This window comes from Chiloscyllium plagiosum, chromosome 4, assembly GCF_004010195.1.
Source record: "Chiloscyllium plagiosum isolate BGI_BamShark_2017 chromosome 4, ASM401019v2, whole genome shotgun sequence".
Lineage (NCBI taxonomy): Eukaryota > Metazoa > Chordata > Chondrichthyes > Orectolobiformes > Hemiscylliidae > Chiloscyllium > Chiloscyllium plagiosum.
The window spans coordinates 119,555,155-119,580,103 of NC_057713.1; the positions used below are offsets into that span (position 1 = coordinate 119,555,155).

Consider the following 24,949-nt stretch of genomic DNA (forward strand, 5'->3'; position numbering starts at 1 on the left):
TGAGTTTTCAACGACCCTTTTAATACTGTACAATGTACTGTGCAATAGATTTAAACATGGGTATTGTACAGGCAGGAAAATTTATACAATTTACATTGCTTAGTGTAAAGGTTGCTGAAAAGAAGTAAAGCAGTGGCAAGAAACAAACTTACAGATGCTCAAAGAAAGAATTACACTTCAAAGAGGCAATGATTATCAGCTTGTAAGAATTCAAATTATTCGTCAAGTCGACCTGCGAAGACATCGGATATGGCCACTCAAGATCTCACTTTACTGTTCAATGCCAAAACCAAAGCTGTTGAAATAATTTCAGATGTTGGGGATTGTTTACTGGATTCAGCGTTACTTTCACCAAATTTGTTTGAAGTAATAACAATTTTGAGAAGCACTGAATCAGAAAGAAAATGTTACTGCAAAATGCTCAATTGCAAGATATACGGTGCACAGACTGAAACATGCACCCAACCACAAGAGATATTGCATGGATCATTTAAAAGCTACCATCAGCTTTTTATCATGATGATGCATGTTGCTATGTTTAGCATACTAACAGAAATGCCAAATGTAACTCTTCATTTTATTTTGGAAAGTTACCCTAAAATGAAGTGCACAGAATAAGAACAGCCTTGGGTGACCAACAATAAATATGCACTCATTTTGGAAAATGGACCCAAAGTTGGAAGCACCTTAATTTTGAAAAGTCATATGCAAACCAAGTGTATTTTAACAATCCAATAAGTATGTTTAAATTGAAACATTTGAAAATAGATGGGGAGGAGTAGCATTAAAGTATTAGTAGAGAAAGCTTAGGTTTGTCTTATTTCAGACAATAATAATGTTCTCAGTTATGAATTATAGAAATCAAACTACAAATATGCATCAACTTACAGCAGAACAACTGCCATCTTCATTTAAGACATCATCTGAAAATAACCAAAGGGAATAAGCAAAACCGTTTAATTTTTTAAAAAACTGACTTGGCTGGTTTCCAAAAGACACAAGTATGGCAAATGCTGCAGAGTTGTAAACTACATAATGTTTCAAATTTTACAATGCTGTGACAAAGACCATTTTCTATGACTTTTGATACAAGCTTCATTGCTTCCTGCAGAACTTGTACTTGAATTAGTAATCTCAACCAAAACTGTTAACATCCAGAATATCAAAAGGTTAAGAATTTAAAACTAAAGAGTTTCAGTGACATTTCTCTATTTAGCTGCAGCCAATTACTCCAGAGTAGACAATTTACTTGATATATACAAATGCATTTAGTAACTTCTTTTAAATTTATTATTCTCAATAACCCATTAAAAGGAATATATACAGCACAAAACCTCATGTTTTGATAATTCATTGATTTCATTGGTAATATTTCAATGCCTGGTGTAATAGAACAGATGGAAAACTGATAAATCCAGACACAAAGGAACAAACCAGCATACATTGGTGATTAAATATAATTCCAAATAAAATATATTTTACACACAGATAAATTATGTCCATCAAGCTATAAATATTCCTATATTCAACCTGAAGAATCAGAAAAGAACTCCAGGAAGTAACCTATTAAGGTGATCAGGAACTGGTGCAATGAAGTACTGTACTCAACAATGCACTGATTGGATAGCTGAGAACATACTGTATATATATACTGTAAAATCTTCTATCTAACCCAATGATTTCCAGTAATCCATGAAGTTTTCTGAGCATCAGATGGTGAGTTGAGCTAAAATGGTCAAATGCACATCAGTAGAAATTACTTATAAAAATGTTCTTCATTGAAGTGTACTGATCATCGTTGGCCATGGGAGGGAAATACGACTTGCTCCTTTGCTGACAGTGACAGGTCCATACATCGCTCACAGTTATGAAAGTTTAACAGCAATTTTATTCTGTTCTTTTCTCAGTAATCTTTGTGCATCCTTCTCCATCTTCTTCTTTTGTTGCTCAGCTGACCTCTTCTCCCTCTCTGCAAGTTTCTGCTGCCTGAAGGGTGGGCAGAGACATGAAAAAATGAACAGAGCGTTAGAACCATTTTTGAGAACTAGAAAAATAATGCATGGCTCAAGTGAAAAAAATATTGGAAAAAAATGGATATAAAAACAACTTGCACAGTAAGCCAAAACAGTATTTGAAATTACTTTCGATAGCTCTCAATATTGATGCTTCAACTAGGGACTTCAAATCACTGAACTAAACCTTTTGCACAAATCAGCATTTAACAGTTCCGATAACTTTGTAACAAGATGCAGCTTTTCAATGTTATTTTAGTTCAGAAAAAGGACATCTGTATTCAGCACATGCATACTTTAAAACAATGTGAATAATTTTATATTAAATTTCTGAACATTCAGTCCATCTGCTGTCCTTTAAGTCATTCTCAGGACGTGGGTGTTGCTGGCTGGGCCAGCACTTACTGCTCAATGCAAGTGTCCTTGAGAAAGTAGTGGCAAGCTGCTTTCTTGAACTGCTGCAGGTCACTTCGTGTAGTAACACTGACAATGCTGCTCGGGATTTTGACCCAGCAACACAGAGGAGGACTATATATTTTCCAAGTCAGGATAGCGACAGTCTTGGAGAGTAACTTCAAGGTTCTCACATATCTACTGCCCTTGTCATTCTGGATGATAGTGGTCGTGGATTTGTCCAGGCGCTGTGCAGGGGAGAGCTCATGAATTTCTGCAGTGCATCTTGTAGAAGAAACACAATTCTGCTAATGTGCATTTGTAGACTCCAAGCCATACAGCAAGGAAACAATTTTTGATCCAACCATTTCAGGCCGAATATAATCCCCAGGTAAATTAATCGCACCTACCCTTGCTTGGACTATACCCCTCCAAACATTTCTTAATCATGTACTTATCAAATACCTTTTAAATGCTGTACTACACCTGCATCCACCATTTCATCAGAAAGTTCAGTCCATTTGGGAATTACTTAAAAAAAAAAGTTGCCTCCTCAAGCCTTTAAATCTTTCTCATCTCACCTTAAAAATAGTGATCAATAGCCTGAATAGCCCCTAGTTTTAAAATCCCCAACCCTAGGGAAACCATTCATCTCATCTATACCCTTCATGATTTATAAACCCCTATAAGGTCACCCCTCAACCTCCCATGCTCCAATGAAAAATGGCCCAACCTATCCATCCTCTCCTTATAATTCAGACCCTCCATTCCTGTCAACATCGGCAAAGAAAAGTATTTAAAATTAAGTATTTTAATTATTTGAAAATGTTGGAAATACTCAGATCAAGCAGCATCTATACTGAGGAAATGAATTAATATTTCAGGTCATAAGAATCCAGAACTGCAATATTTTACTTACGTACAAGCACTTTAAAAACTGACAGAGTTACACAGTCAGGAAGCTAATCGAAATATGGGAGTTGAAGCATACACAGGGGAAACATTCCAAATAAGTTCTGGACTACGGAATGGAAAGAGTTAGATAACGACAAAGAGCTATCCTTTAAAAGTTCACAAAGTCTTCACACTGAGTCAAATCTATGTCTGTATCAGTATATCCACCAAAAAACACAAGTCAAAATGCAATATAATGAAAAAGCAAATTAAAATCACAGATGTCGTCTAATGACAACTTGAAATAGTTTAACAGCATTGAAAAGCAGATTTTTCTTTTGTGATTGCACATTATTACATGGAAATATTACATAAAAAACAGATGCAAAAACTTTGGGAGATAGCAGCTAAAAGAAATGGAATTTAATTAATAAGATCCACAATGAAAAGCTGAATGTGTCACATGGTGTAAATGCCCACATGATTCGCTAAAATTCTGAGAGAATGAAAATCTGTTGCAAATGTGCAACTCCAGATCCAAAGCAATGTGATTGCTTTCGCAAGTCACTCAGTTCAAGGCTAATTAGGGATGGGCAACAAATGCTGACTTCACCAAAGACACTCATATCCCATGAAACAATTTTTAAAACTGTTTTACTTCAACCCTAGTTTTGATGGATCTCTCACCCCATTTGCTCCATCAGTAGCTCCCACACACTGAATATCTCTTTCTTTAGCTCATGTCAGATTTTGCCTGAGTGGACTCCTATGAAGTTCCCTGGGACTTCTACAATGTCAAATGTAACTGCAACTTATTGTTTGACATTTATGTGCTTTGGTTAGGCTATTAATGTAAAAACAATAGTGTAAGCCATTATACACAACTTAGTATTACTGCACTTGTTGCAGTATCAAATGGTGGTTCTTTTATGATGGTTTCTTGTCTGCTATTAAGACTTGCAAGCTTACTACCAATTTGTGCAGATTCAAACAGTTGAATACTTCCAGGAAAGGTGGACGTAACTACTGCTGTCTCTCAAACTCGGAGTATGGCACCATGGAACCCTGACAAGAATTGGGTCAAAGAAAAATCTTGCATTCAGCTAGATGTCAGCAAGTCACAAAGGAAAATGATTGCACTTGTAAGACAATGGTCACCACAGCCCAAGGATGTTGTCTTGGAGTGGATTCTGAGTCCAATCATCTTTACTAACGGCCATCTCTACATAAGCAAAGCAGCTGGCCATTGCACTGACAATTCCAGTGTTCTGCTGAATACGTAACCCTTGTGACTGAAGCAGTGTGTTTGACCTTACAACAGAATTGGGTAATAATCTTGAAAGTAGGAAAGCCCATCCCTATTGACATTTCTATTTGTGCAGATGATGAACTAAACTAGCTGCATCGATACAGTGACTGCTAGAATAGAGTTTTCAGTGTGTTTTTAAAAGTTCAAGTCAGATATTTGATGGAATATTTGCCAGTCTCCAGATTAATGATGTTCCTCCTTAATCATGGAGGTCAATATCCCTACCTAGTATCAGCACTGCTTTCTTGGAGGCTCCTTGGGATATTAGGAAATGTAACATTCCAAATGTTTTCCATATATTCAGAACAAATTAACTTCACCTAGTCACAAAATCTTAACGACCTTCAGTGACTCAGTGGTTAGCACCGCTGCCTCAACGCCAGGGACCCAGGTTCAATTCAGTTCTTGGATGACCGTCTGTTGGAATTTTGCACATTCTCCCTGTATCTGTGTGGGTTTTCTCTCAGTCTGAAGATGTGCAGGCTGGATGGATTAGTCATGGGAAATGCAAGGTTACAGGGATGGGTCTGAGTGGACTGCTGTTTGTACGGTCGGTGTGGACTCGACGGGCCAATTGGCCTGCTTCCACACTAAGAATTTTATGATTCCACTCTATTTGGGTACCAATAGCATCTAAATTTGATTACCTCAGCACTTCCTCTGCCTCCCAGGTGGCATCACCCTCCTCTTCCCAGGCATTAGTATTTTCCTGCCAAGTCTCAAAATCCCCCAGCTCAGGCTGTAAGAGAGGAAAAAACAGAAATCATTTTTCATGGAAGTTGTAACGGAATGCAATATGATCCAGCTTCAAAATCTAGATATCTACAATGAGATTTAATTACTCTATTAATCATAGACATTTCTGAATTTAGGATACATACCAAAGAACTATTGTATCACCATTCCTTTACCGTTAGTAGGTCAAAATCTTTGAAATTCCTCCCTCATCACAGTAGGTATATCTACAATTCACGCATTGCAGTTTTTCAAGGGGAAGTGGCTTCCCATCACCTTCTCAAAGGCTACAGGCAATAAATGTTAGCTTTGCCAGAGATGTTTACATCCCAAAAAGATACAAGAAAAATTGGCCTAAAAATTTTCCAAACTAGGTCAGAAACCATTTCTGAATCAGGTAAGATTAACAATGACCCACAATCTTTGATCTGGTTTTTCTGGGTAAACCTCTGGGTCAGGAAGTTAACCAACTGAATCTGATAGAGGAACCCAGGAATCCACGAAGATAGGAACAGAAACCTGATGTGAAAATCATGCTCCCTTTATGAAATGAGAGTGCCATCTTCTGAAATTTAAAGTACTGTAGCCACATTTACAGTTATTGAGAGAATCAGAGTCTAAGGTAAGTGCGTGGGTAGGGTGCCAAGAAACTGGGCCAGTACTCCGTGACAGCAGTTAGGACAAAGTGGCACTGCTGGAGTGAGACAAGTAGGCTGAGTCCGAAAAGGTCAGGTTGGAAGGAGGTGGCAGTGATGGATGGGATGCTTCAGTCTGGTGGCAGTCAGTGGGGAGTTGGGGCCAGAGATGGGTGGAAAAGATGTGCTTTGAGGCTGCCGGGGTGAAGTTGTTATGCCAGATGTGTGTCAATGGTGAGTTAGTTTATTGATCATACTGAAACTTCAACAGGTTTCAAACTTCTAACTTTTCCTGGACAACTACAAAGCCTAAATCAGTCAGAACTGTGCAGACTCTCCAATTCTGACCTAGCATTGAGGAGTCCTATGGAGGATTCCAGTCTGGATAAGGGCCCAGTAGTATTTTCAATTTCCTTGGCAATTCCCATGCAATCAGCTACAGCAAGACACCCCCAGGTTCTGACCCGCAACTCCAGTCTACCCTGCTGCAACAACTTTCTTACTAATGGAAGATCTGAGCAATTTATACTGTCGTTCATGCACACAATGCATTTCAAAGTCAACTGATTAATGTGTAAGCAACTGTAAGCAATAACACCAAGGAAAACAAAGCCAAGACACTGAGAAACTTGGATTCAAGTTAACATTACTGGACAATATAGACTACGTTTCCTCCCCTACCACTTTTGCTGAAGGTGAGAGAATGCAAAACAATATTAATTAACAATTTGTGAAAGAATTTAATCATTATAGTGATAAGGCACTTTAAACAAATTTAATTCCATGCCTGACATTGTAATTTAAAACTCACTTGATCAGTTAACATTTGTAGAATTGCATTAGCATTTCCAATGATAATTGCAGAACAACAATCGGTACACTCACAACATAAAGCTTAAGGGAAATTCTGAAACATCACTTGTTTTTAATTCTGCAATAAAAGTTCAAATGTTTTACACAACATAAAACAAAGCCTAGCTCTGATCAGTCACTTAATCCTTTTTTTTCCTAGGAGCTATTAAAAATAAAATTCAATGCAATGTAATTAAAATACTTACTGATGGTTGATTGAATGGGATGTCCTGTGTAGCTGCTAGTCTACTGGAAAATCCTACATTACCATCTTGCATTCCAAAATTTAACGGCTCTTTTTTCTTAATAATAATCTATGAAATAAAGAAAATGTGTTAATTCAAGCAAAGACTTACTGAATTTAAGATAGGATTTTAAGAGTTTTGTATTCTTCACCAAACTTTACAAAAATTGAAATCAAAGTCTGCCCAAGTCCAACCAAAGTCAGTAGTACAAATTGAAACTAAAATATACAACTTAATTGGATAATTGTTACCAATAGTATTAAAAAAAAATTAATAACCTGCTTATTAAAGTTTGCTTAAACATTTTTCTACTGTTCATTTTTAGCATAGAGAATATTAGTATGACATACTTTTTGAGGTTTTCGTATGGTTGGTGTCATATCTTTAAAGTAATCAGGCTCTTCAGGCTCTCCCGTGCCATTTTGTTGTGTTGCTATATTACCATTGCCTCCCTCAATTTTAATACTTGTTGGACCGTCTTCATCCCAGGAACTCCAATCTTCGACCTCAGGCTTAGGAGATTTAAAAAATGGATTACATCAACTCCAAATAACCAACCTCCACATTATCAAACAATCTTTTTAGTTTCTTTTGTTTTGTCAGCTTATAAATTGGAAACCCTTAATTCAACTGAAGATTCTATAAATTGAACCTCTCAAATGCACAACGGCAGAGTTTTCTTTTTACCAATACATAGTGCATACTTCCTTCCCACAGGAAAATGCTATTTATTGAAGCCCAAAATGGCAACAATCAATCATTTTGTGGCTGCACAACTTTAACACAGGTTAAAGACCACATTAATTACTGTCAGCTCAACAAAGCCTAAAGTGCTGTACTCTTGGACATTTACATCTCAGAACACACTCACTAGTAGCTTCAAAAAGGATCACAGTTCAACTTCTCTCAGATATCTTGAGCTCCAAGGAACTGTTTCATTTCAAGTTTGGTCTGCATTTTTGAGGAGCTGGGTTCAAGAGTCCTGGCCAGAAATGTGGGAGTTTAGCCCTCAATGAAAGAAAATGGGAGTACAGCGGCATTCTAACTGTGGCTGCCACACCTTGGAATTTCCAGGCCCATGTTTAACCAATTAGATTTCATTGACGGAATAAGATATGCTGCAGATAAAGGGGTAGACAAGCAGGATACTGGAGGAACACAGCAAGCCAGACAGCATCAGGGAATTCAGCCTGTAAATATGCTGGGCTTCAATTTCCAGAAGGCATTTGACAAGATGCCCCATTTAAGTATTTTGTAGAAAATAAAAGTTCATAGTGTAGAGGATAACACATTAGCATGGAGATAAAACTCACTGACTGGCAAAAAACAGAAATCAAGAATAAAACATTTTCAAATCGACTGGACATGACAAGCAAAATCCTGACCGGGTCTGTGTATACACACAGTAAGCTTTTACAAAATTATATCAATAAGTTAGATTTGCAGATGACAAAAAAGATAAACAGGAAAGTATATTGAGAAGACACAAGGGGTTTGCAGATAGATATAGACAGCTTGAGTGAGTTCGCAAAAAATCTGGCAGATGCAAATATAATCTGAGAAAATGTGAAATTGGAGAAAACAAAAAAAAACTAGAATATTACTTGAACAGAGCACAATTGTGGAATTGTGAGATGCAGACGGATCTCGGTGCTTGAGTGCATGAGACACAAACTGGTAATATGCAGGTTAATTAAGTAACTAAGAAAGCAAATGGAAGATTATCCTTTATTACAAGAGGAATTTGACACAAAAATAAAGAAAATATGCTTCAGTTATACACAGTATTGGTGAGACCATGTCTCAAATACCACATGCAGTTTGGTCTCTTTTGCTCGGAAGGATGCAAATAAATTGAAGGGGGTTAACTAAACTGATACTCAGAACGACAGAGTTGTTATTTTATAACAATCTCCGAAACTTCTGAAATTTTAGTTTAAGGAAAGAAAAAATGAAAGAAAAACAAAGTTATCAACTGCCATAAAAACCCATCTGGTTCACTAATCCCCTTTGTTTATCATCGTTACCTAGCATGGAGAGGTACATTGCAAAAACCATGCTTCAGGCCATGTACTTTTACCTCTGTATTTGAAACAGAATAACTACTGACCCCATTGTGATTTTTTTTCCAGTTTTCACACCACCTATGCTTATGCTAATAGTTATCCTGACAATCATCCTGAAATGTGGTGTGGTTTCTTTACATGGAACAATGACATTAAGAAAACAAGTTAGCTCAACAGATGTTTCTCAATCTTATGTATGAAGATACCCATTTGTGTGCCATTTTCAGGGAACCTGGATTAAAATAAAGGGGTGGAGGCTCTTAACATTAGTCTTCAGTGCCCTCAGTCACAATGATCTTCCATCAAAGGTAGAATATTTCCGATGGCTAGTGTATAGCTACATTCACAACACTTCAGATAATAGAGCAGTTAGTGCCTACATACATGCAGCAAAACCTGAACATTCAAGTTTGAGATATGTGGCTAGTAGTATGTACACCATACAACAACCAGGCAATAAGCATCTCCATGAGGAGTGTGTCTAACAATGTTCGTTTGACATTCAACAACCAGAGAATTAGCATTCACCAAAGAACATACAGCACTTTCCACACAAATACTGTGGCTGTGGAGTATTCTGTGGTGAGTAAATCACTTTCTGACTCCCCAAAGTCTTTCCAACTCATCCAGGAGGTGAAATACTTCTACTTGTCCAGGTTGCTCCAACACGCAGTAGGAGTATACGTAAGAGGGAAATCAGGAGGACCAAAAAAAAAGGGAACATGAGATAGCTTTGGGAAATAGGGGTAAGGAGAATCCAAAGGGATTTTGTCAATACATTAAGGACAAAAGGGTAACCAGGGAGAGAATAGCGCCCCTCAAAGATCAGCAAGGCAGTCTACGTGTGGAGCCGCAGGAAATGGGTGAGATACTTAAAGAGTATTTTGCGTCAGTATTTACCTCAGATGCTGCCTGAACTGTTGTGCTTTTCCAGCACCACTCTAATCTAGAATCTGGTTTCCAGCATCTGCAGTCATTGTTTTTAACCCCTTTACTGTGGAGAAGGACATGGAAGATATAGAATGTAGGGAAATAGATGACGACATCTTGAAAAATGTCCATATTACAGAGGAGGAAGTGCTGGGTGTCTTGAAACGGTTAAAGGTGGATAAATCCCCAGGACCTGATCAGCTGTACCCGAGAACCCTGTGGGAAGCTAGGAAAGTGATTGTTGGGACCCTTGCTGAGATATTTGTATCATCGATAGTCACAGGTGAGGTGCCAGAAGACTGAAGGTTGGTTAACATGGTGCCACCATTTAAGAAAGATGGTAAGGAAAAGCCAGGGAACTATAGACCGGTGAACCTGACATCAGTGGTGGGCAGGTGGTTGGAGGGAACCTTGAGGGACAGGATTTACATATATTTGGAAAGGCAAGGACTGATGAGGGATAGTCAGCGTGGCAAATCATGTCTCACAAACTTAATTGAGTTTTTTGAAGAAGTAACAAAGAGGATTAATGAGGGCAAAGCAGTCGACACGATCTGTATGAACTTCAGTAAAGCGTTCAACAAGGTTCCTCAGAGAAGGCTGGGAAGCAAGTTTAAACCTCAAGGGATACAGGGAGAACTAGCCATTTGGATACAGAACTGGCTCAAAGGTAGAAAACAGAGGGTGGTGGTGGAGGGTTGCTTTTCAGACAAAAGCGAAGAAGGTTAGCTCAGGTAAAATGGGATCTTGATCAGATGAGCCAATGGGCTGAGGAGTGGCAAACGGGAGTTTAATTTAGATAAATGTGAGTTGCTGCATTTTGAACAAGCAAATCAGAGCAGGACTCATACTCTTAATGGTAAGGTCCTGGTGAGCGTTACTGAACAAAGAGCCCTTGGAGTACAAGCTCATTGTTCCTTGAAAGTGGAGTTGCAGCTTGATAGGGTAGTGAAGGAAGCATTTGGCATGCTTTCCTTCATTGGTGAGAGCATTGCGTACAGGAGTTGGGAGGTCATGTTGTGGCTGTACAGGATATTGGTTAGGCCACTGTTGGAATATTGCGTGCAATTCTGGTCTCCTTCCAATCCAAAGGATGTTCTGAAACGGTTAAAAAAAAAGATTTACTAGGATAATTCAAGAGTGGGAAGATTTGAGCTGTAGGGAGAGGCTGAATAGGCTGGGGCGTTGGAGGCTGAGGGGTGACCTTATGGAGGTTTATAAAATCATGAGGGGCATGGATAGGATAAATAGACAAGGTCTTTTCCCTGGGGTGCAGGAGTCCAGAACTTGAGGGCATAGGTTTAGGGTGAGGGGGGAAAAGGTATAAAAAGGGACATTGCAACGTTTCACACAGATAAATAGACAAGGTCTTTTCCCTGGGGTGCAGGAGTCCAGAACTTGAGGGCATAGGTTTAGGGTGAGGGGGGGAAAAGGTATAAAAAGGGACATTGCAACGTTTCACACAGATGGAGTGTGTATGGAATGAGCTGCCAGAGGAAGTGGTGGAGGCTGGTACAATTACAGCATTTAAAAGGCATCTGGATGGGTGTATGAATAGGAAGGGTTTGGAGAGATATGGGCCAAGTGCTGGCAAAGGGGAATAGATTAGGTTATATCTGGTTGACATGAACAAGTTGGGCTGAAGGGTCTGTTTCCATGCTGTACATCTCTACGATTTTATGACTCTAATGCTCAGTTAACTTAAAACCAATAATGCATGACTATGATTCTTGATGACTTCTTGTGCAACACTTTAAGCTTTGCCCGGAGGCCCACTGAAGATGTTACCTAGTAGGGTGATGAAACGTCTGGAAATGAACCTTCCAGCTCAGCGAGCAAACCTACATCCAGAACTTTAAGCTTTTATTTTCTTTAGGATTGACCTACTGTGGCTGCTGTAAGCACAATACAGTAATGCATCAAGCTTTCTATAATGGTACCCTCTAAAACTGCAATCTGTTTTGCCTAGAATACAGTCAGCAGCCACATGGCAACACCATCACCTGTAAAACACCCTTGATATCATGTACCCTCTAGACTTGGAAACATATTGCCATCACTTCATCACAGGGTACAAATCCTGAAACTTTTTCCAATCTATCTGCACGTTGGGTGTACTTGTCCAAGAAATCAGTTCACCACCATTCTCATAAGGACAGGTGGGTGAGTAATAAATGTTGGTTAATCAAGAACGATGACATCCTTTGAGAACAAGTAATAAAATGCACCTGGCCAGAGGTACAGGCTGTCTTTTTCCTTCATTCTTTCATGGGATATGAGTGTCAATGGCAAAGTCAGTATGTACACATATTTTCCATCCCCAATGTCCAATGCACTGAGTGACTTGTTAGGCTATTTCAGCAGCCTGTTAAGAATCAAATTGCTGTGGTTTGCAGTCACATGCAAGTCAGACCTGGCAATGATAATAGTTTTCCTTCCCTAAAGAACATTAGTGAATGAAAGAAGTTTTTATGTCAATTGAAAATAGTTTCATAGTTATTAATTTGCTAAAAAAAACATCCTATTGTCTTGCAGCTGATTACAGCAAGTAAAGCACTCAATTAAAATGACCACTGAATGGCAAGACTAATGTTTTTCAAAATGGGTACCTGCTTTGGAACAGATGGATAATCAACTGTTGTTGGTAAGGTTATTTGATCGCCACTCAATTTCCTACCCCTTCCAGACCTTGAAGGAAAGAATAATGCAGCATTAGCACATCATGTGTAATCTTTCCATTTTTTTTTAAATAACAAGACGTGCTTAAATAGTCTCAAATACTGTGCAATTGTTTTACAAAAAAGCTAGATGATAATTAGCCACCTGAAATTCAACATTACATGAAGGAGTTACCCCAAGGATTTTTAGTTAACATCATGTAATAACGTAAACCAATTGTTAAATTGCCATAGTTGGATGTTATGATGTAAAACTTTAAACTGACTTGTGCTTGAAATTAAACAAGTTTAATATTTTACTTGCAATTAAATATTAAGGAAAGGGGCAGTATTCAGTCTGCCTGCTATCTTTTCAAACAGGCTAACATGAAAGTGGAGTACTGTAGATGCTGGAAATCAGAAACACAATGTGCTGGAAAAGCTCAGCTGGTCTGAAAACAACCATAGAGATAGAAAGAGAGAGAGAGGGGGAAAAAAAAAAGAGTTAATATTAAGTCAAATAGGACTTCAGTGATCTGAAACATGAAACATAGAAGCTGCCAGACCAACTGAGCTTCTCCAGCTCTGTGTGTAAGAGAGACTTGTTGATTCATGCAGATTTGCTCCCAAGTAGCAAGCTCAGGATTCAATTACAAAACAGTGGCTCAGAATCAGTGATCAAGGTGAAATGGGAAGCTTTTTATTTTACAGAGCACTTCAAACAAAGGAACTGCAATATCAGTAACCATGAACATTATCTGAGTAGAAGGTGGTGCAAAACAAAAATAATTATGACTGCAAACTAGGCAAAGTTGTTTTTCGCAACAAGGGCACCCTGAAGCATTACTGCTTTCACACTTCAAAATATTGTTAATTCTGTATACAAAACGTGACTGTGAACTTAGTTTAAATGTGGAAATGCTGTAACTGATCAGATAAAGAAAGTGCGTACGTCAAGCTTGGTTTGCAGCAACTTGTCATGTTACAGGTAAATTAAAACTGGCCTTTCAACAATTCGCCAACTTGTTACACTAATAGTCGATTACCCAATGCTCCCCTGCCATGTGGTAATTCTGTTCCCATCTCATTAATATTTGTATCACTAAACTACAAGGCAATGACAAACTCCAAATAACAAATCATGAATACCAAAGGGGCATGGTTACTCTGACATCATCATTGCCAAATTCCTTCAATGTCAACATCTTTGGCTAAGTATTAACAAGAATACAAGAACGGCCACAAAATTGCCATGGCTATTGCAAGCATATCAGCAGTTCAGGCAGCATCCGAGGACAGAACGCCCTGGTGCTCACCTTCCACCCTACCAACCTTCGCATAAACCAAATCATCCACTGACATTTCTGCCATCTCCAAAAAGACCCCACCACCAGGGATATATTTCCCTCCCCACCCCTTTCCGCCTTCCGCAAAGACTGTTCCCTCCGTGACTACCTGGTCAGGTCCATTCCCCCCTACAACCCAACCACCCATCCTGGCACCTTCCCCTGCCACTGCAGGAACTGCAAAACCTGCGCCCATACCTCCTCCCTCACCTCTATCCAAGGCCCTAAAGGAGCCTTCCACATCCAAATTTTTACCTGCACATCCACCAATATCATTTATTGTATCCGTTGCTCCCAACGGCACCTCCTAGCAGATCACTTTAGGGAACATCTCCGGGACACCCGCACCAATCAACCACACCGCCCTGTGGCCCAACATTTCAACTCCCCCTCCCACTCTGCCGAGGACATGGAGGTCCTGGGCCTCCTTCACCGCCGCTCCCTCACCACCAGACGCCTGGAGGAAGAACGCCTCATCTTCCGCCTCGGAACAATTCAACCCTTCAGGCTCTCTGCCTTTATTCCTGATGAAGGGCTATTGCCCGAAAAGTCGATTTTACTGCTCCTCGGATGCTGCTTGAACTGCTGTGCTCTTCCAGCACCACTAATCCAGAATCTGGTTTCCAGCATCTGCAGTCATTGTTTTTACCTAGCAGCAGCAGCACATGACTCACCTAATTTTTCAAATGCATCGCCAGCATCTATAAGGTTTGAATCAACATTGTGACACAATACTGCCCACTTGCTTGGTTTAGAGGAGCTACACCACTCAAGCAGCTCAATAGCAATGAGGACAAAAGGAATTTGTTTTATTGATATCCCACCCACCAACATTTATCATCATTTTACCACAGTTGCAGTGCATACTATTTGTATGGCAACTTCAGCAATATCTCCTAGGTCATAACTGTTGCCATCAAGAGGCACAAAGTCAGCAGGTATAACGGAACCAGCAATATGAATTCCTCCTCAAGTCACTCACTGCCCTTATGCGGACATATGGCATCATTCTTTCTTCAACAAAGGTTGTTGCATTTCAAGATCCAGTATGACTTTCTGAAGGACAAGTAGATAGATGCCACAAACTACTTTAAAATAAAACCTGCTGTAGGAGTACTACTTCAAAAGATAGTGATCCATCTGAATTTGACTCGAGTGAATATGCACAATATGCCTGTACAAACCAGTTGAACATGAGGAAACATCACTCCCAAGTATGATATTGCTCTTGCCTATATCCACATTTCAAACAATAAGTCAGAATAGAAATGAATATGTCCCTTACCACCTCAGATTTGAGTGATTATTTATAATATTCCAACTGCTATCCAGCTGAGATGCACAAGAATTGTGAGCTTCCTTTGCTTATGAGCTATTTACTTAGAATATTACGTAGTTAATCCAGCAGTAACTACTAAGTAAATAATTTTGCAATACTAATTTAAGTTGCTTAAGAAGACACATTTGTTGACAACAAAGCTTTAGAAGACTAGAGTGGCAGACTGAGTGGACAGGGGAACAGACAAACTTTAACGTGGAGAATTCTAAAACCAGGGGGAAAAAACAGGAAGGGGGATAAGGTTAAATGATCTATAGCGGAAGAGAGAGAATCCTTTAAAACACAAGTGCAGATAAAGTCTTATGAGACTTAAAATGCTCATTTATAAAAGGAACATACAAGGGCTTGCTGTAGTATAATGCTATAATTCTCAATCCTTTTTGGCTAAAGGATCCCTTTTCAAATGGATTAGTAAACAGAGCACTCCAAATCAAGCACAATGATAGGATTTGTTTCACTGTCCAGGTGGTTTTTTTTTTTAATCTGTCTTTCCTTACTTAGATTCAGTGAGATGGCAAAGACACTATGGTCCAGGTTTTCTGATGGTCAGATAATCATTTCTAAACCATAGATGGGATTTGTACAAGGAGATCCGAAAGGAATTGCCCAAGAAATTCAAAATTCCACTTGCTTAATAGCCGGAACCTCCAGAAGTATCTAATTAAAACCACAAAATTCAGAGATCCACTGCAGTTATTGTATACAGTCACTCTGGAAAAGCAAGACTATTAAACTAGGGTAATTCCTTGGTAACTATTTAGGTGACTGTCGAGATCAGAAACATTATAAGGGTCAACCTACTTGGCACTCTACTCCCTCCTCACTAGGTGCCTCACTCTCCTGGCATCCTAACACTTACCAAATGGTCTTTTCCCTGAGGTGCGGGAGTCCAGACCTAGAGGGCATAGGTTTAGGGTGAGAGGAGAAAAATATAAAAGGGACGAAGAGGCAACTTTTTCACGCAGAGGGTGGTGTGTGTATGGAATGAGCTGCCAGAGGAAGTGTTGGAGGCTGGTACAATTACAGCATTTAAAGGGCATCTGAATGGATACATGAATAGGAAGGGTTGAGAGGGATATAGGCCAAGTGCTGGCAGGTGGAATTAGATTAGGTTAGGATATCTGTTTGTCATGGAAGAATTGGTCTGAAGGGTCCATTTCCATGTTGTACATCTCTATGACCTGTCAAAATGGAAATACAGTTTTGCATTCTGAAGGAACACTGCAAAAAATCTGCTATCAGAATAAGGAGCTGTTTTGTTGCTATTATGCACTTTCTAATGCAATGTGCATATGATTACCAGTCCTGAGAAATGCTGGCCCAAGAGCATTCAGTTGCATTTATTCAACTCTCAGACAGGATCAGAAAAACACCTATTTCATTCATAATTCATTCATTCGTATTAAAAGTACCCCATTAAACAGGTCTTTCTGAGATTATAAATGAGTGGTTAGAATTGAGACCATAGAGTTACTATAGCAATACTGTTGTACAAGTGTGATTATACATATATAATTATGCATATGTGACAAGTATACACTTTAACTAATACATAAAACATAATACTAATACTTGATGTTGTCTTTTGTTATGGGAGTCGGTGGTGAAATAGTAAAGTCAATGATAGTCCAAAAGCCCAGGATCCTGCTCTAGGGACACAGATTCAAATCCCAACAAGGCAGAAATCGAATTAAACCTGGTATCAAAATCTAGTCTCAACAGTAACCAGGAAATCATTGTAGAATGTCAAAAAAAAACCCCACAGAGTTCACTAATGATTTTTAGGAAAAGAAATCTGCTGTCCTGAATTGGTCTGATGTACATGTGACTCTAAACCCACAGCAATGTATTTTTCTCAAATTCTCTCTCAATCCATTCTGTTGTATCATATTGCCACAAAGTCTAAGAATGAAACTGGATGGACCACACTGACTCGGCACCCACCCAGCCACTGGAAAAACCCAGAACTCTCAATGCTGCAAAGTCTACCTTGCTAACTAACGTCTGGAGACACATGCCACAATCTAATCAGGCAACAGCCTGACACAGTCACACTCCGAATCAGAGGCGGTGGTGCAAGGCGACAGTCAGGAGGGTCTTGCCTGGGAATCCTCAACATTGACTCCAAATCCATGAATCTCAAGCATCAAGTTAACATAGGTAAGAAAGCCTCATGCTAATTGCCACCTGCTTGGCTAGTAAATTTAAATATTCTTTCATGTTGAACAATCATTGGAAGATTCAGAAGGTGGCAAATACAGACAATATACGAAGTGAGGGACTTCAATATCCATCACAACGAATAGCTCAGCAGCACCACAAACAAAAATAGCTGAGTTCTAAAGGGTTTTTTTCCCCTCTTTTTATATTCAGAAGTGCTAGCAAGTTCTGAAGCTGCCAGACTGGGTTTGCAGCAGGTGGTAAGTGAACCAAAAGGCAACACCCATTTGACTTCATCCTCAGTCTGCCTGTTAAAGATGCTTCTCTTTCTGGCAAAATCAGGAGTGACCACCCCACAGTCTCTGTTAGGACAAAGTCCTACCTTCACAGTGAAAATACCCTCCATGTTGTGTGTCATTACCAGTGTTAAATCAGATGCAGCTTAAACTCAAAACTGGGCACACATGTGACACTTTAGGCCATTAGCAGCAGTAAAACTATATTCGATCACACAACACCAGGTTAGAGTCCAACAGGGTTATTTGGAAGTGCAAGCTTTTGGAGCGTTGCTCCTTCTTCCGGTAGCTAGTGGGGCAGGATCATAGGACATAGAATGTATAGTAAAAGATCAAAGTGTCATATAACTGACGCAATGTATTGAACAAACCTGGATTGCTGTTAAGTCTTTAATCACTTCGAATGGGTCACTTGCAGGTTTCGATCCATTAATATGTAAATCCCAGAACTTCTTTCGAGTCACATTCCTGACTCAAGATGAAAGATTTAACAGCAACCTAGGTTTGTTCAATACAATCACATTAGTTGTATGACACTTTGACCTTTAACTATACATAGTGTCCTGTGTCCTATGATCCTACCCCAATAGCTACCTGACGAAGGAACAGCACTCCAAAAGCTTGTATTTCCAAATAAATCTGTTGGACTATAACCTGGTGTTGTGTGATTGCTAAACATTGTCCAGCCCAGCCCAACACTGGTACCTCCACATCATCATAATCTGTAATTACAAGCCTAGCATATCTAACTCCACCATTTAGTAGGGGACCAAATCTGGCTCACTAGAGTGTGCAGGACAGCATTCATGGAACATAAACAGACATACCCAAAAATGAGGTGTCAACCTGGTGAAGCAACAACACATGACTGTGCATGTCAAATACGATATGCAAGTTTGACTGATAGCACTGCGAGATCCCACATTCAGATCAGATCAGATCAAAGCTTTGCTGTCCTACCACTACCAAACTTGAATGGTGGGGGAACAATTAAACACCTAACAGGAGAAGCTCCCACAAATATCCTATTTTCAATGATAGAGAAGTTCAGCATATCAGTGGAAAAGGCAAGACTGAAGTTTTAGAAGTAGCTTCAACCAGAAGTGCCAAGTAGATCATCCATTTCTACCTCAGCCCGAGGTCTCCTGAATCACAGATGCCAGTTTTTGACCAGTTTAATTCACTCCACATGACATTAAACTACAATTGAAGGGGCTGGATAATGAAAAGGCTATTTTAACCCTGACACCATTCTGCCAACATTACTTAAGACTTCTGCTCTAGAACCAACCAAACCCCTAGCCAAGCTGTCCTGGTACATCTACAACACAGGCACCTACCCAGCAATGTATAAAATTGATCACATATGTCTTCTCCACACAAAAAAAAAAAGGATAAATTCAACCAAGCCAATTGGTGCCTCAGTCTATCGTTGATTGTCAGCAAAGTGATGGAATGGGTTATTTGTCAATAACATCAAGTCACAATGCTCACCAATTACTGGCTCACAGACTGAAGATTATCAGCCCAGAAACTGTTAATAAAATATTATGCCATGACTGATCCCAACTCTGCTTTCAGAAGCAAATAATATAATTTACAAAGTTGGACCAACAGCCTAGAAATTAGATTTAGGATTTGGAACAATTTCAGTTTTTGTTTACCGTTCCTGAAGCTCACACATCTTGATCAAATCACTGTACTTCAAAGCACCCAAATATGTATAACGACAAGTGCACTTCTATGTAATAATCACTGACTATTTTTCAAAAGCGCAATCAGACAAAACTTTGCCAAATCATGAAGGTTATAATAGAATAGACTAGTAATATTTAGTCATGGAATGTCAAAGATGGAAGAGAGGGGTGAAACAGTTCAGGAAAGGAACCTGCTGCTTAAGCTTGCAAATCTGTAGAAACAGTCACCTGTGAGGAGCAGGGCCATCATTTCTAGTTCATCACCAATTCAAACATTTGTCATGGACTTTACATTTGATATCTGCCATGCTCTTAACATAAAAGCACCTTTTGACAGAATTCAGATCAAGGAGCCCTAAATCCTCCTGGAACCCTGCTGATTGGCAACCCTATTCTGTGCATCCGCTGCCCTTGTTCTTCTAGACAGTAAAGGTTGTGTCAGAGGGCCATTTTAAACAGTACCAGAGTCACTACAGGTCAGGCCAGGACTGAATGGCATATTTCCTTGACTAAAAGTTCGGTTTCTTTTTATGACAATATGACTTTGCTTGCCAAGCCAACATTTATTGCAGATCTCAGTTGACCTGGATGAGGTGACAGTGAGCCACATATTTGAACTGTGACAGTTCTTGGAGTGTAGGTACATGCACAGTTAGATAGGGAATTCCAGGCTTCAAAACCAGAAAGAATTTGACAGGTGGTGGCTATTCTGTGCATCCGCTGCCCTTGTTCTTCTAGACAGTAAAGCTTGCAAGCTTGGATGGTGTTGTCAGAGCAACCTTTGGGAGTTGCCACAATGTATCTTGAAGAAGGTACACACACTGCTGTCACTGTCTGTTGATGGAAAAGGAAATGAGCGTTGTGGATGGGTTGCCAATCAGCAGGGTTCCAGGAGGTTTTAGGGCTCCTTGATCTGAATTCGTCAAAAGGTGCTTTTATGTTAAGAGCATGGCAGATTCTCTTTTGGCCATGTTTGGACTAGGCTTTGATCAGGTCAGAGCTGCATGGTCCTTGTGGACCTTAACAGGAGTGTCAGTGAGCAAGTTTTTGCTGTGTAAGTGCCACTTGATGGCAGTGGTGATGAACCTTCCATCATTTTGCTAGCCATTGATGGTATACTGACAGAGAAATAATTGACCATGTAACATTTGTCCCACATCTTGTGAACAAGTGTGGCTTTCCATAATCAAAACAGAAATGTTTGGGAAACTCAGGAGGTCTGGCAGTATTAGTGGAGAGAGAAACAAGTTAACGTGTCAAGTCTAACATGACTGTTCTTCAGAACTCTGGCAATTTTCTACTTTGGTTGGTAGCTGCCAGTGCTGGAGGTATACTGAAATATCCTGGCTTGGAATGCTACTCGTTTTAAGAGCACAAGTATTCAGTTAGAAGAGCTGTACAAGATCAATCATGTTTAATGTAATATTTTATTATCGATGTTTGTGAGATAATCCCTAAAGTGTCATTAGTGGAGTAAATATGTGAATACACATAATGCCATCCAATTCTATAACAAAAGGAAACCTAAATGCATGTATATTATCCATCTCTTTCATCATTTTAGAATGCCATCAATCTCAGTTCCATAAGACTTTTATCAGGTTTATGACAGCTTCTGAACTTGTATTGCCCTTTAACATCATTTTGTATGTCAACTCACCACAGGTTTTTAGTGCTACCTGCCTTTTCCTTTCAATGTAATAGCAAATGTAATGCAAGTTATACTGAAGTTACCTTTAACAACAAAGCTGGTTTTGGTGGAAGCTGTAAAAGAACAAATATCTTGGAAATGCAGGCAGTCATCTTCATCAAGGCTATTCACCCCTCATGATTTTAAAAAACCTCACTGAGTCAACCCCTCAGCCTCCAACACTGCAGGGAAAATAGCCCCAGCCTACACAGCCTCATCCTTTATCTTAAATCCTGTAGCGTTGGCAACATCCTTGTAAATCTTTTCTGAATACTTTCAAGTTTCACAACATCTTTACTAAAGCAGGGAGACCAGAATTGAACACAAAATTCCAAAAGCTGCTTAACCGATGTCCTGTACAGCTGCAACATGATCTCCCAACTCTGACACTCAATGCAATGACCAATAAAGACAAGCACCCTAAATGCCTCCTTCACTATCCTATCTACCTGCGACTCCACTTTCAAGGAACTATGAAACTGCACTCCAAGATCTCGCTCTTTGGCAGCACTCCCCAGGATCTTAATCAGTGTATAAGCCCTGCTCTGCTTTGTCTTACCAAAGTGAACACATTTACCTAAACTATACTTCATCCGCCACTCATTAGCCCATTTTCCCATTTTATCAAGGACCCGTGGTATTTTGGAGGTAACCTTTTTAGTTGTCCACTGCACCAATTTTGGGGTAATCTGCAAAATTACATCCCACACTTCCTATATTCACAGCCCACATACTTCATAGTTTGTTTTGAAGGCAGCCATTTTTCCTATTTCAGTCCATAATCAAAAATGCAAAAAAAAGGTGCCGTTACAGGTTCTTACAAGGAGACAGCTTTCTCAGCTAGAATCTTACTTTTGTTTAGCTTTAAGAAAACGTCAGAAAATTTATGAAAAAAAAATGCTGGTGCGGTACATTAATATTTCAATTAGATTCTATAAAATAGCAAAGACAATAAAATATCACATTGAGAACAGTGGAATGTACCTCCTGATGTGCAAGATGCTGTATGAATTTGTTTTACAATCCCCTACATCAGACCAGTATTGAAAATGCCAAAAATTGAGATCAGTGTACAGCAACAAACGAACAATTTTAAAGAAACCTGCTTTAATATTTCTTCACATTTATATGGCATTGATTTCACGTTAACAATTCTACGCAGTATGGACGTTTGATAACCAAATTGATGACTTGAACAGACCACGTACAATCCTGGTCATGGCTGCTCCCTCAGCTGTAAAGCATCTTGAGCCAGAAGTCTCAGCTAGATTCTAACTTTTCTTATGACCCCGATATTCAACCCTCACAAAATTATTTTTATTTAAACTAAATTTTCAGTGCTACACAAAAATACTCCTGCAGTAACACAATCCCTAAAATCACCTATTTTCATCTGCATAACATCACTTGACTCAATAGGCGGCATGTTGGCTCAGTGGTTAGCACTGCTGCCTCACAGTGCCAGGGACTCTGGCTCAATTCCAGCCTCGAGCGACCGTCTGTATGGAGTGTGCACATTCGACCCATGTCTGCGTGGGTTTCCTCCGGGTGCTCCAATTTCCTCCACAATCCAAAGACATGCAGGTTAAGTGAGCTAGCCACACTAATTTGCCCATAGTGTACAGGGATGTATGGGTTAGCTACATTAATCAGGGGCAGATGTCGAGTAATAGGATAGAGGAATGAGTCTGGCTGGGTCACTCTTCGGACCCTCAGTGTGGACCTTTTGGGCCAAATGGCCTGTATTCACAATGTAGCGATTCTATCTTTGAAAACCTCATTCACGTCATCGTTAGTTCTAGAGTTGACGACTCCAACCTCCTTCTTGGCAGCCTCAACAAACTTGAGGTCATACAAATCCAAGTGCTAACTTGCACTAAGCACTGTGGCCCTCATCTATTCTCATTGCATACATCAATCCCTGGTTCAACTATGCCTCAAATTAAAAACTTTGATCCTTGTTTCAAAATCCTTTCACCTCCTCATATTCATGTATTTGCCTTCAGTCTTACACATTTCCAAGACCTCTGCACTCCTCAAGTTCTAGTCTCTTGAACATCCCTTTCTAAATGATAACACCATTGCCAATGTGCTTTCAGCTGTTTGTCCGTAAATGTTAGAATTCCTTCCTAACCACTGTCTTTTCAACAAAGACACCCCTTTGTTCAAATTTCTGGTCACCTATCCTAATATTCCCTTCTGTGGCCAGATTTCAAATTCTATGTGATACCTCTTCTGTCAAATACCTTGGGATTGACTTACAGCATTATTGCATATATTAAAACTTGTTATTCATAAAAACCAGTAGGTCCCAAATCTATCAATGCAGTGCACCTAATGAATCAATTGAAGTTCTTGAAACACACCATTGTGTTGTTCTCAGATGGTTAAAAGTCATTTTGCACTCCAAACCCATCGAAGATTAGAGGACACTAACAGCCATTAACTATAAACAATATGCATTCTCAAAGATGTATATAGTTCTTGAATATTATCCCAATTTTCTTCTTAAACCAGCAGTAGATGTAATTACTTAAATTTCCACACCGAGAGCACTTTTTACCCAGTTACACCTTTATGCTTTGAATTTCAGGTCTCAACATTTCAGCTGTTCAGCTAAAGTCTAAACACACATTTAAGAAGCATCTAATTGACCTACCCCAATCCTACATTTCCATACTCTCTCATCCAAGAGCAGTGTTCATTTGTTTCTCAACAATGTCACAAGAGGATAATCTTTCACCCAGATAGTTTTAAGCATCAAGTGGACAATGTGCCATATTATCCATGATTGAGCATACCCGATGGGCTGAATGGCCTAATTTCTATTCCTGCGTCTTATGGTCATACTCTGAGTCAGAATTGCTCCGTACACCAATAACAGGTTTTGCCATTCAAAATGTACAGGCATTAATAGCACCATTAGTCACCAGCAGTGCCAACTATCTGAGATTAGGAGGTTGAAAAGTAGCAATGTGATAACACAAATACAAATATATTTTGAGTGATAAAAATACTCAAAAAATGCACTGATCCAATAAGGGGGAGGGGCAATTGCAAATGTAAAAGGACAACTGTTGGAAGAAAGTAAATGTTATGTTTTAACTATTGATTTTAAAGCTACAATAGCCTGCAGACAGTTCACGACAATAAGCCAGTGATTATATGAGGCCACCAGTACATACAATACCTGCAGATGAGCCTCTTGAACAGGGACAGCAGCCACGCTAAACATGTACACACTCTGAGTGAGCGTAACTGACTGATGGCCATGGTCACCTGGGGGAGAGATCACCGACACTGCACAGCTCCACGGCCTCCCTCTCAACCCCGCCACCTCAATCACCACAACGGCGACCATGAAACCAAACCATGCACCGACTCCGGGACCTACTCTCGCAGCGCAGCGCAGCGCACCCAAACACAGGCCGACGCCAAACCAGCCGGCACCGACAGCGCGTGCGCACCATCCGCAACTCCCACCCCCTCCCCAGCACGACCCGGAAATGATCGTCATCACCCCGACCCTTCCGACAAAAGGGAAAGGTCAGTGCTCCTACGTCACACTGGAGTAGGTCAAAGGGCAATGCATTGGAGTTGGATTGTGGAGGGGGAGGAGAGAGAGAGGGTGGGGATTATAAAGGGGTTGGGGACAGAGAGGGTGGGGTTTATATAGGGAGTGGAGATTATAAA

At 39.8% G+C, this 24,949-nt stretch overlaps 1 protein-coding gene across 4 annotated transcripts; it reads right to left on the reverse strand.

Moving 5' to 3' along the window:
• On the reverse strand, positions 1-24,884 carry ebag9 (estrogen receptor binding site associated antigen 9). Of its 4 annotated transcripts, none has more exons than XM_043689019.1 (6): positions 24,817-24,884; positions 12,681-12,759; positions 7,426-7,587; positions 7,037-7,144; positions 5,256-5,347; positions 1-1,986 (listed from the first exon to the last, which is right to left on the reverse strand). In XM_043689019.1, the coding sequence occupies exons 1-6, from the start codon at positions 24,846-24,848 to the stop codon at positions 1,866-1,868; spliced, it is 594 nt and encodes a 197-aa protein (XP_043544954.1). In that variant the 5' UTR covers positions 24,849-24,884; the 3' UTR covers positions 1-1,865. The 4 variants fall into 4 exon arrangements, with proteins under 4 accessions (XP_043544954.1, XP_043544955.1, XP_043544953.1 ...); XM_043689020.1 differs by lacking the exon at positions 24,817-24,884 and adding an exon at positions 24,442-24,698; XM_043689018.1 differs by lacking the exon at positions 24,817-24,884 and adding an exon at positions 24,447-24,650.
• Between the last annotated feature and the right edge of the window lie 65 nt (positions 24,885-24,949).